We start from the raw sequence: 13,493 nt of genomic DNA on the forward strand, positions 1-13,493 counted from the left end.
ACACTAGACGAATCCCACTCAGAAACAGGATTTTAAAAGTAGAAAAACCTGGCAAATACGGGAGGTTTTTCAGACACATTTACACCAAACAGCAATAACGTGAAAATAAAGTGAACAGAAAGTGGACCAAAAAAACCCACCTTTTGGGGGGGGGGGGGAACTTCCCGAAAGTAAAAAGGTGTCATTTCTGTCCATTTTCTTTTAGGTCTATTTTCACATTATTGCTGTTTGGTAGAAACATTGTCTGAAAAACCTCCCACATTTGCAGGGTTTTTTTTAACTTTTAAACACCATTTCTGAGTGGGATTCATCTAGTGTGATAAGGTCCCTAGGTGGACTGGGGGGGGGCTTGCCCCCCCCCAACTAGTTTAGGAAAGCTGAATACCCCCCACTCCCAATAATTTTGCAAAATTGGGCAACCAAGACTCCTATATAGTTAATATTCCCCAGGTGTTACCAGTATAGTAAATGTACATTAAAAGTATATTAAATGATCAAATACTAAGAACGTTATCACACAGGGGAAATTGAGGGAAATTGGAAGGTCAATGCAGTGTGATCCCGGATTCACGTTTATGCATGAGAGGTTATCACACGTAATCAAAATCAATGCTAGGACAATTTGAACCCAATCCAGGGTCAACCAAGAGATGTGTAAATTCGGGGAAATACAGAATTTACAAATCCTGTTCCACTCCAAAGTTGCATTCAATTCGAATTTGCCAGTATAGAATGCATGTCCCAGTTGCCCTTGGATTGCCTTCGAATCAGACTACAATTCTCAAATTCCTTTGCTGGCTGCAATTTTTTTCTCCCTCCCTCCCTCCCTCCCTCCCTCTGTGTGTGGGGGGCATTTCTCTCCTCTCAGAGTACTTCTGGAGCTGTTTGGGGGATGAAGCTGCCCTCCTATCAGAGACACACATGCTCTGCCTCCCTCCCTCTTCCTCTCAGCCCTTTCCGGTTCTTTCCCTTTGCAAATTCATTCTCTCCAACTGGAGGGAAGGGATTGGCCAGGGCTCTCCTTTGCGACCCTGTCACAAGGTTTTCTTGGCAGGTTGATTCAGGTGGGGTTAGCCATTGCCATTTTCTGAAGAGAATGAGAGAGTATGACTTACACCAGGTCACTCAGTGGGATTTGATCCCTGCCTTCTAGAGTTATAGTCCAATGCTCAAACCAAGTACAAGGTTCCTTTGGCCTGGTTTTGAATTGGTGAATTGCCTAAATAATGTGAAATAAGGGGTAATAAATGAACAAATAACATGAATTACCTAAGTAGTGTGAAATAAAGAGTAATGAATGAACAAATAATGTGAAACAAGGCAAAACCACGGGAACTAGTGGCAAGCGCCAGAAGTGCAAAAAAGATCACAATCCGATTCTGCTCTCACTGCACATGTGCAGGGATGCTAATTCGAATTCTAGACTACGAAGAGTACATACTCATATGATAATTTCTTTTGTATTTGCACTACTTTGGCTTTGGGATGGGCGCTGTGTTCTTCTGTAGTGTGATAACCATCGATGTACTTGTGTTCATTTCTGAATTGGCCCTACTTTCTTTTCTTTCAAAATTGAGAGACATTCTTCCCATGTGATAATGTCCCTAGGAATAATACAGTGTGTGCAATCTATTTTATGTGCCTTTACTTGCAGGTAGGCTTCACTAAACCCATGGAGGGCTCTTCCACATTTATGCAGAAGTGCCCTCTGTATGTTCAGTATCGCTTACTCTCAAGTTACCTTGCAAGAGTCTTCTTATTTAAGCATGTTTGATAACAGAAGGGGAAGTGATTTGCTCTTCTCTTGTAAGTACCTGGAAGTAGGCAAAACTAATAACAACTAAGCTGCCTGTGCTAAGCTCCCTTCACATTTAGAATGTTTCTGAAGACTGGCATCTCTGCATGATGATCATAGAAGTGGCTTCAGTTCTGTAAAAATCTATCCCAATGTCAGCCAGGACAACTATCTTTGCAATCCTTTCTAGTATTAAGTGTCATGTACTAAGCACAGGAAATTGCTTGTTTTTTTTTTTTTAATGTAAGCACGCTATTTGGACGTACTGTACAAAATACAATAGAAAGGAACAGAGTAGACTTCCCAAAAAATAGTGCAACCAAAGGGAAGGAAAGTTTGCCCTGGTTTGTGTCTAGACATTTCTAAGCCAGTCTCCATTCCATACTTTCAGTCAGTCTGGAAAAAATTTTAACCTGTAATTCCCAGAATTCCTCCACTAGCACAGCTACTGAACATGTTAGCTGCAGGACTTGGGAGTTTGTACTGTGAAAAATCTTTTCCAAGTGGTGGAAAAAACAAATGTGTTCTCATCACTGAAATTGTCATAAACAGAACAGTGTGTGTGTGCAGCTCTGAATCAGTTGTCAATTTGTTTTGGTGTTGTTGTTTATATACACTTGTTTCAGATATATGTATAAAATTTATTTGTCATCGTGTTAAGATATAAAAATGATTTTAAAATAAATAAATAAATCAGTTGTCAGGTCTAATCTCACCCTGAGCTGGAGCTAGTTCTTTAAACAATCAGAATTTTAAACTTTTGTATGTTGTGCATTTTAAACTATGTTTGTTTTAAATATCATAAGGCACTCTGAGTCCTGAGTTGGGATAAAGACAGGAGATGATGATGATGATGATGATGATGATACCGCTCTTTAGCGTGTCTGTCTAGAGTACTATACTATACCTATTTTAGAAAGTGCTGACCTGGATAACATATGTGTTGAATATTGCCAGTCACTTGCATACCCATAAAAATGGAATATTCTGTTATTGTGGTCCAAAGATTAAGTCTCATTCCAGTTCAGTCTCTTTATTAAAGCTATTCTCAGTCGGTAACACAGAAAAAATAAGTGAACCTCCGAAGACTAGATGCTGTGACTATCTGATATAATGCATATCCTGCATTTTGTGCTATTCAAACTGAGCGGCCTCATTTTAGCAACAGAAATCCAAGGTTCAGTCAGTGGCATCTACTGGCAGAACTCAGTAAAATACTCCCTGAAACCCTGGAGAGCAGGTGATAGTATCACCAACACTGGACTAGGTAGGCATGGTAAAAGGCATCTTCCTCCTGTTCCTATTAAACTACTTTACCTCCTGTATCTTAGTCCTCCAAATCCTGTAAGACAGATCTTTCTGTATAAGTCATTTGCCACATCTGTTCCCAGTGCAGACACGCATCCTTGCCCACACAGAAGTACCCTACTGAACCTTTTGCCATCCAGATATTTGGATTATAGTCTAAATAATCCCTTATCTTTGGCCAGGTTGGCTGAGGCTTCAGGGAGTTGGAGTCCAAAATATCTGGAAAGTCAGAGGTTTACCATCCTTGCTTTATCAGACACATTGGGTCCCATTTGGGGAAAAAAAGTGGGATATCAATTATAGACAAGCAGGCAAATATACTAATGGGAGTGACCATCTGGATCTGAGGACAATATTATGTTGTTGTTGTTGTTGTTGTTGTTGTTGTATGTCTTAAAGTCATTTCTGATTTATGGCGACCCTAAGGCAAACCTATCATGGGGTTTTCTTGGCACGTTTCTTCAGAGGGGTTTTGCCATTGCCATCTTCTGATGGTGAGAGACTGTGACTTGCCAATAGTCACCCAGTTGATTTCCATGGCTGAGCCAGGATTTAAACCCTGGTCTCCAGAGTCATAGTGCAACACTCAAACCACTACACCATGCTGGCTCCCCAGTATTGTATACATGGGGCCAATACTATAGGCACAATTCATTTTCCTGTTATCATAGAAGAATCAGTGCCAATATATTTAGCTTGCTTGAGAGGGGGTGTTATAATACTATAGACCATATGTGTATGACTTTCCTCCTACTGTCCAGGTATGATCTTCGTGGGAACTGATGTGAGCTTCCAATTGAAACGGCTGGTTTAAAACACAGAGCAAGTAAGGGGAATACTGTTGTTCTTAGATTAAATCAGGGTGAGCAACTTGTGGTCATATGGATATCATCAGGACTGCAGCTTCTTTCTCTCTCACTTCAGCCCTGGCTATCTTGCATGTTCCCCTACCCCTTGTTTAAATGGTAATTAAGCATAGCAAGTATTTCATTAGGATGGTTGCCATTACCACCCATCTAGGAGAAGAGAGAGGGGGCATTGTTCATGTGCATATTCTAATTTATTCCATGGTGGGAAATCCTGTTGAGTAGCATTGAGGATCACTTGAGGAATCAAAATTAGTTATCTGGCTGCAGCATTACAGTATAACAGCCACTGACTAGACTGGTCTTCTCTTGCTACCAATACAGTCAGTACCCAAGGATTATTTGGCAGGATGGTTGTAGGGAAGAAGATGGATATTTCTTTCATAAGCTTATTTTGGGCCCTGAGCCATTCTTCACAGGTAGATTGACTGCCACACAGCAACTTTATGGTATGTTTTTTTGGCATGGCATGTCGGAATAATCTTCAAGCCACTTTCAGCGAAAATGTGGGTAGATCTACAAGAATATAAACACTAGTTATTTGGGAGGACTATTCATCATGTTGAGCAATTCCAGGCAATGATGTAGCTGAGCCAGGAAATCCACCTCACAGAGGGATATTATGAAACCTACAAGATATAAAACATTGAGCCACAGACAGTGCTTCATCGAGTTTCTACATTAACTCTTTCTCTTTGTCAGGAATCATTTGTGCATATCTCAAAAGTGTGGAGGATGGGAAGGAAGATGGAGTAGGTCTCTCCCACCTCTTTACATGCTCCATGTTCTCCACTCTACAGGGGGAGGTGGACCTGTGGTCCTCCAGATGCTGCACTACTATGCCTGTCATCCCTCACAATTGGCCACAGTGGCTAGGATTTGCCTGGAGCTGGAGTCCAGCAAAATCTGCAGTCCCCTCCCAGTCCCCCATCATCCAAGACCAGCAATCCAGAGCAATGTTACAGAGGGCCTGTCTAGAGCTTTGTGGGAAAGGCTCTTCTGAGGATCAAGATGCTTTAATGTTCCCTTTCAAGTGTAAACTATTGCCTGGGCAGCAGTCCAGTCAAGAGTTACAATACTGATTAATAAACTACTTTTGTTAGGCTTTTTTTATTCCCATGGCCCAATTTCCCACTCCATTAGATTCCCCCCATTTGTATCCTGCATTTCTCCCCCAATGTTACCTCTCCATTATTATGCCTACCTCCTATCACTATTATTTTTAAATTCATTCTCTGCCGTTCAACAAAAGCTTTTTGAAGTCAGTTTGTGGTAGCAGTTGCTGTTTTTAAGTTTTATCATGAACTCCATCCACAATAACAGCTGCTCTGGTTTTCCCAAGTACTGTAAAAGCACCAAATTGGTCAGCGAGTTGGTTTGTGATTCCTCTAGAATGCCTTATATGTCCATATGTATTGTGATGTCCTCATTTTTTGGAAAAGGCTGTGATTTGCATATGAAAATCAGAAAGCCCTGGACTCCCTTCAAATACTTAGATGGCATAATAAAAAAATTATAAGAAATTGTATGTGAACAAATATCATCATGCATGATAATAGAAAGCCACTCATTTTCCTGCATTTCATATAAATTAATGTATACAAAGAACTCCTCCCCCCCCCCGCCCCTCAAGAACCATATTCCCTTAGCAATAGCATATCAGAAGCCATATGCTTCCGGTGGCAGGAGTCAAAAGCAGTGATGGGCAGAGCCAAAGCCAAAGCCAAAAATGGATAGAACCACTCTTTTCCTTCTACTTCTGCCACCCCCATTTCTTTCTCCCCAGATGTCTCCCTACTTTCCTCCTATCTAAGGAGCTGTTAGGGAAGGAATATCACTTTTCTTAAAGGTCTAGAGTCAGGGTTAGTGCTCGCAGAGCACTTTGGGAAATGAACCAAGGGCTGCAAGTTGCAATCTCCTGAGAAACATTTTCACAATACAGTCACATCAAAGCAATCTCTGTATAGGAATAAGTCAGGCTTCAAGTGTGCCTAAATCAACATTCTTTGCCAATCTGTTGGATACCTAGAGGCTACATTCCCGCATCCTTTTCTGAAGTTAAAGCACATACAAGTTCACCCAGTTTGTCCCATTGCCCAGCTCACCAGAACAGGTTTAGACTTTCAGTGTCTCCTCCTTCATCTCAGTGGGCCTTCAGTCTCACCTCACTGCTATTTCTTTCTAGCACGTCTTGTGATGACAGTGACATATACATATCGTGTCGCAGACGCACGCCTGGGCACTTTCTCCCAGCTCCTGCTTCGATGGAAAGGAAGCATCTACAAGCTCCTTTATTGTGAATTCTTCATCTTCGTCTCTTTCTACTTTGGCATCAGCCTCGTCTACAGGTGAGCTTCAGTATGTTGGCTAAGCCCAAAAGATTCTTCCTTTCTTTCTGCAGCATCACTAGAAATATGACACAGCTGTACCTGCCAACTGGGAGACTGTCCCAAATAATCCTCTGCCACCCCACTTTTTCAGCTGCCTTTAAAATGCCCCAGTTTGATTCTCCTCCTCTCAAATTGCCCTTTGCCCTCAGCTACTTCAGTTGTGGCAAACTAAGGAGTTTATCACACAACTTTTAAAATCGATTTACCACTCCCTAATTGAACTCTAATCCGGCCAGCATCCAGATCCTATCACATGGATTTTTGCCTTCACTGGGTAGGTGCACCCTGTGTAACTTCTGGATAGAATCATAGAATCATAGAGTTGGAAGAGACCGCACGGCCCATCCAGTCCAACCCCCTGTCATGCAGGAAATCCAACTCAAAGCATTCCCAGCAGATGGCAATCTAGCCTCTGCTTAAAGACCTCCAAGGAAGGAGACTCCACTACACTCCGAGGGAGTGTGTTCCACTGTCGAACAGCCCTTACTGTCAGGAAGTTCTTCCTAATGTTCAGGTGGAATCTCTTTTCCTGTAGCTTGCATCCATTGTTCCAGGTCCTGTTCTCTGGAGCAGCAGAAAACAAGCTTGCTCCCTCCTCAGTATGACATCCTTTCAAATATTTAAACAGGGCTATCATATCACCTCTTAACCTTCTCTTCTCCAGGCTAAACATCCCCAGCTCCCTGAGTCGTTCCTCATAGGGCAAGGTTTCCAGACCTTTCACCATTTTAGTCGCCCTCCTCTGGACACGCTCCAGTTTCTCAATGTCCTTTTTGAATTGTGGTGCCCAGAACTGGACACAATATTCCAGGTGGGGCCTGACCAGAGCAGAATACAGTGGCACTATTACTTCTCTTGATCTAGACACTATACTTTTATTGATGCAGCCTAAAATTGCATTGGCCTTTTTGGCTGCCACATCACACTGTTGACTCATGTTCAACTTGTGGTCTACTTGGACTCCCAGATCCCTTTCACATGTAGTTTCATTCAGCCAGGTGTCCCCCATCCTATATCTGTGCATTTCATTTTTCTGCCCTAAGTGCAGTACCTTACATTTCTCTGTGTTGAATTTCATTTTGTTAGCTTTGGCCCAGCTTTCTAGTCTATTCATTTTGAATGTTGATCCTGTCCTCTGGAGTATTAGCTATTCCTCCTAATTTGGTGTCATCTGCAAATTTGATAAGTATGCTCCCAATTCTGTCATCCACGTCATTGATAAAGATGTTGAATAGCACTGGGCCCAGGACAGAGCCCTGTGGGACCCCACTGGTCACTTCTCTCCAGGATGAAAAGGAGCCATTGTTGAGCACCCTTTGGGTTCGGCCGGTCAACCAATTACAGATCCATTTAACAGTTCCTTTGTCTAGCCCACATTTTACAAGCTTGTTTGCAAGAATGTCATGGGAAATCTTGTCAAAGGCCTTACTGAAATCAAGATATACTATATCCACAGCATTCCCTTCATCTAACAAGCTGGTAATTTTATCAAAGAAAGAGATCAGATTTGTCTGGCATGACTTGTTTCTCTGAAACCCATGTTGACTTTTTGTGATTATGGCATTGCCTTCTAGATGTTCACAGACTCTCTGTTTAATGATCTGCTCTAGAATCTTTCCTGGTATTGATGTCAGACTAACTGGATGATAATTGTTGGGATCCTCTTTCTTCCCCTTTTTGAAGATCGGAACAACGTTTGCCCTCCTCCAGTCTGCTGGGATTTCTCCTGTTTTCCAGGAGTTTTCAAATATGATTGCCAATGGCTCCGATATTACATTTGCCAGTTCTTTTAGTACCCTTGGATGTAGTTCATCTGGTCCTGGAGACTTAAATTCATTTAGATTAACAAGGTATTCCTCTACTATCTCTTTACTTATTCTGTACTGAAATTCCCCTATTCTGTCCTCTGCTCCATTATCCTCAGGTTGAGCACCCTTTGCCTTTTCTGAGAAGACTGAGGCAAAGAAGGTGCTAAGTAATTCTGCCTTTTCTCTGTCTTCTGTTAGCATTTTGCCATCTTCTCCACGCAGTGGCCTTACCGTTTCCTTCTTCTTACTTTTGCTGCGGACATATCCAAAAAATCCCTTTTTATTCTTTTTAACCTCTCTAGCAAGCCTGAGTTCATTCTGCGCTTTAGCTTTTCTGACTTTACCCCTACAAATGCCTGCTATTTCTTTGAATTCCTTTTTTGTGATTTCCCCCTTTTTCCATTTCTTATACATGTTCTGTTTCAAACTTAGCTCGGTTGAAAGTTCCTTTGCAAATCGGTCAGCTGAACTTGGATTCTATTCAGAAGTTACATGGGCTGCACCTGCCCAGCATCATCAGCATCAGCAGCAGCAAAAAAATCTCCAATTTATGGCAACTGTAAGATGAACACCATGATGAGGTTTTCCTGGTAAGCTTCCTCAGAGGGGGTTTGCCCTGACCATCCTCTGAAGTTAAAAGAGTGTGATTTGTCCCAGTGAGCTTACATGTCTGTCTGAGCCAAGATTCAAACCCTGGTCTCCAGAGTCATAATCCAATGTTCAAACCACCCTACCATGCTGGCTAATGAAAACCATGCTGCCCTCCAAATCAGCACTTCTCATGCTGCTTGATGTAGGAGACAGACAGCATCCCCCACCCCCCCGGGACTGGCACCCTATTTGTACCCATAGGCTACAACTGTGTTTTTACCCCTGGAAATGTGCCCCAAACTGGCAGACTAGCACTGGTTCATGAGCCTTTGGGTAGCACTGATCTAAATATTGTTAAACTGCAACTCTTAACATTCCTCAAATTGACTATGCCGGCAAGGGCTGCTGTTAGTTTCAGTCCAAGAACATCTAAAGGGCTTTGTGACCCTTAGACAACAGTTACTAGATCTGCGACTCCCTTCCCTGCTCCAGGAATAATTTCAGGCAACAGCAAGTGAGGTCAGCCCCTTCCAAAAAATCAACAACTTCCCACACATATGAGTAGAAAAATGGCATAACATAATGCACTACACAGCAAAACAAATAGTGAAATAATCCCATTAGACAAATGCATCAGTTTTGGAGTTTTCCCATTCTTTTAAAAGATAGCAGATTTTGATTTTGACTTTTAAGTAAAAAAAGGTTTCTCTTTTCTCCCCAGACCTTCAGAGAAGAAGCAGGAGCCGAGGGTGAGAGGGAGGGAAGAAATGAGCCAGTAAGCTCTCTAGCCAGCAGGTTAAGTCACACAAGTTGAGATGGGTGAGGGATACTATCCCAAGTGATCTCCCTCTGCAGGTCAGCTTGGCAGTTGCTTGCCTATTCAAACATCATTCTATAAAAAGATTCAGCCACAATTGCAAGAGAAGAGAAAAGCATGCACGGAGGAAACCCCTCAATGAACTGGTAATTGTACAATACCACAGGTGTGAAAAGTCATTTGCAAGGAAGTTGCAGGATTGCCAGTCATGTAGTATCATTGTCCCCTCCTCTCCTCTTTCCCTCCTCCCCCTCACTACAGTTAGCCATCCACATTTGGGGCTTTGACTTTTGTGGGTTTGATTAATCATGGATTTGATTAATATGTTCTCTTTAGGAATCTCTAGGTACTCCAGCTTGAATCTGTGGTCAACATCCACCAGAAATTGTTCAGGAGGACCTAGAGGTTCCTAGAAAAAACACTTCCCTAGGCATTTGTGGGTCTTCCAGTGCAATTCTATGATCAACATCCAGCAAATGTTGACAACAGACTTGCATTTGAGGACCTAGAGATTCGTAGAGAAGTGTTCTCTCAGGTTAAAAAAAAAGTGTTTTATTATTTGTAGTTTTTTCACTTTCATGGGAGTTCTGCACCCCTAATCCCAGTGAATGGGGAAGGCCCACTTTTTAATGCCCCCCCCACAAAACCCAGGATTCTGTAGGATTGAGGCATGGCAGTTAAGGTGGTGCCAAACTGAATTATTTCTACAGTGTAGATGCACCCTCAGTCACAAACTGGGGTCCATTTCCCTCAGCACATGCATTTTTCTAGAGGCAGCAATGGTACTCCTCACCCTATAGAAGTACAATTAAAAAGCAACAACAGACCATACCTCAAAACCTTATTTACACAACCTAAGCAATAAAAAAGAAATCCAAACTAAATACAGCCCTCCTTATCCATGAATTTTTTATCCATAGATTTAAGCACCCACAGCTTGAAAATACTTTAAAAATATATAAATTCTAGAAAGAAAACCTTGATTTTGCCATTTTATGTAAGGGATACCATTGTATTGAATGAGACTTGAACATTCACGGAGTTTGGTATCCACAGAGGATCCTGGAACCAAACCCCGGTGGATAACAAGGATCCACAGTAATTACAGAAGGTGTGGTTATATGTCCAGTCTTGCACTAAGGCTATACAATAAGTACTCGCACAGTCATCAAACATTGGTTTAAGAAACTCAGGACAAAACAAAAAGCCAGCACTGGGATTGAGGAATGCAGTCCTATTACTTGTTGTCACTAGGAACTTCAGGGATAATAGCTGATAGGAATCAGTGAACAACTATACCCTATAATAAACCACAAATAAACATGCTGCCATAAAAATTACCATTTTTTCCTCAGGTACAAAGTCTTGCCTTTGGAGTGGGTCAGATAAAAAGGTGACATTTTTACAACAGAGGTTTTGCTTTGATAGATGATACCACAGCTGCACATAGTAAATCAAAATATATGTGCATTTGTTGCCTTCCTTTCTGCAAAGACAGTTTTTTTAAAAAAATAATTTAAAAAACCACTAGATATGAAGGAAGATCCTTAATGAGGATTTCATCACTGGCCTTTGCAAGAAATCCCCCTTGCTGTTTTGAAACTGGGAATATTTTCCTGTGTTTCCATTCCAGGTTGATTCTGAATGAGAGCCAAAGGCTGATGTTCGAGAAACTGGCTCTGTACTGCGATAGTTATGCTGAACTGATACCTGTGTCCTTTGTGCTTGGTAAGGAATGGGGAAATTAAGAGAATGGTATGAAACTTTGGCCTTTATTTTGTTTCTGTTTGTCATATTCATAACAACAGCCAGAACCAAAGTACTTGGGTTGTGGAAGAAGGAAAACCAAAGTGGCTCCCATCCTCCCCTGGACTTTGTTTTAAATTAAATAATTAAATAATATCCCCTTTAATGAAGTTAGTGGTAGTGACTGCCTTGGAAGGTGTGCTGCGCTGAATTTATTTTTGGCTCACGCTCTCTTGTGGGCTCATTTCACATTAGCTTCACCAGAATCTGAATATCATACCCTCCAACTGTCCCAATTTGTCAGGGACAGTCCTGATTAATCCTCTGTCATGCTATTGCACTGTTTCAGATACTTTTGAAAGGTTCTGCTTTCTGTCTATTCCCCTCACTTTCCCCTTTGTTCTCAGCTTATTTCAGTTGATGGAAACCTAAGTTCAAAGTAGAAAAGTAGCTTGTGCTCAGCTAATTGAGCCAGCGCGAGAGGAAATTAGGGGGCAGAGTCTTGCCCTTCCCAGTGGATTCAGGTAAAAGCAAACTGCTGCAGCCTCTCCCAGCTTGTGTAACATTCCTCATTAATAGCTTTTGCTATCTTGATTGCATTCTGATGTTGCATTCTCATAAGTCTTGGTTTTCATCTGCAAAATGTTGGAGAGTATGGAAGATAAATGTATTAATTACTTTTTATTTAAAAAGTTAGAGGTAGACAAAATGTGGACCTGGTGTTGTGTTCAACTTCCCAGTGCAGCTTTTGTGGTCTTCGACTCCACTACTATGGCTTTGTGGAATGGGATGAAAGGGTGAATTAACTCTTAATAGCAGCAATTCACCTTTTAAATAGGCTGCAGTTCTCCCTCCTATAACATCAAAAAAGGTGTTTTTCCAAAATCCATCAGGGACCTCTATCTTCTTGCACTGTTTTTTCTCTCTTGCTTTTCCGCACTCCCTTTTTGGTAGTCTGGATGGCTGATAAAGAGTTCCAGAGCCAGAAAAAATGGCTTTCAGACCCCCCTAAAGTTGTCTATCATGCTTTAAGTTTACAAAATCTTGGGGGAACAAAAACAGGCAGACTATGACATTGCTATTTTAATTTATAGACTATATAATTTGTAATTTTAATCCATAGAATGTATAAATTAAAATGACAAAGTCAGGCATCTTTGCAAACAATGGTGGCAGCTATTAGCTATCAGCGTGTGTTCAAGATGGCAAAAATATTAATGAGCAAGCTAAGACAGGCTGCAGCAGTTTGCTTTTGCTGGAGTCTATTAAAAAGGACAACATTCTGCCTCTTCCTCTCCTCTCCTCCCTGCTGTGTTAATTGAGTGGAAACTGCTATTGCAATTTGAATTCAGTTTGCTGCAATTGAAATAAGCCGACTGGAAGGAGGAAAAAGAAACTGGGGCCCCATTCTCACTTGTGCATTTGCCCTCAGTAGATCTGGGTCAGATTCGCTAAGCCAGCATTGAATCTTTCCGGCAAGAAGTTCATACTACCTTTACTCCAACGGAAGATCCCCAGTGCAATTTACCCCGCTTGACATTCATATTTCCAGAAAGAGCACTTCAAGATGGAGTGTCCTTGTTGTCAATCAAATTCACTTCTGCTGTCATCAGTGGTGATGTGTCGTGCAGTCATTTGCCAAAGGCTTTGCCTCCTCCTTTAAAAAAAAAAATCTAGTGGGAATTTCGCATATTCTGTCATTTTGACCGATTATGCGAATGCTCCATGCTCCATGGGGGGAAGCCCTCAGCTCCCTCTCAGGCCCCTGGCTCCTACCACCCTTGGAGGTCTCACTGGTGGGGAGCCTAGGCAGGGCAGTCCTGGGCCCTCCAATGCCTCCTCCTCCTCCCTTTGGCTGAAAAAGTGTGACTTGGCCAGAAAGTGAGACTTGAACCCGCACTGTGAAGTGAGGCAGCACTCCGTTTCCCTCTCCTCCTCTTCCTCTTCCAGATTCCCCTGCCGACTGTCTTCCCTTATTCGTGCCTTGCTCAATCCAGCCATGGCAGGGGTCTTTTGGGGACCCTTGGAGATCTCCCTCCCCTCTCACATGGGTGGATTGCTTGATCCAGCCATGGCAGGGGTCTTTTGGGGACTCTCGGGATCCCCCTCTGCCATGGCTGATCAAGCAAGGCCCGGGGAAGGAAGACAGATGGCAGGGGAAGCAGAAGGAGG

General features: G+C 42.2%; 1 protein-coding gene across 1 annotated transcript in view; it reads left to right on the forward strand.

Annotated features, from left to right (window-relative positions):
* The window catches only part of LOC121923224 (bestrophin-1-like), a 60,447-nt gene that overhangs the window by 16,114 nt on the left and 30,840 nt on the right, over nt 1-13,493 (forward strand). Inside the window, exons 2-4 of the mRNA XM_042453851.1 lie at nt 3,865-3,929; nt 6,155-6,317; nt 11,209-11,303. Of these exons, the coding sequence (XP_042309785.1) occupies nt 6,166-6,317; nt 11,209-11,303 (247 nt within the window). The 5' untranslated portion in view covers nt 3,865-3,929; nt 6,155-6,165. The remainder of the gene's footprint in view (nt 1-3,864; nt 3,930-6,154; nt 6,318-11,208; nt 11,304-13,493) is intronic.

Source organism: Sceloporus undulatus, chromosome 1 (assembly GCF_019175285.1).
Source record: "Sceloporus undulatus isolate JIND9_A2432 ecotype Alabama chromosome 1, SceUnd_v1.1, whole genome shotgun sequence".
NCBI lineage: Eukaryota > Metazoa > Chordata > Lepidosauria > Squamata > Phrynosomatidae > Sceloporus > Sceloporus undulatus.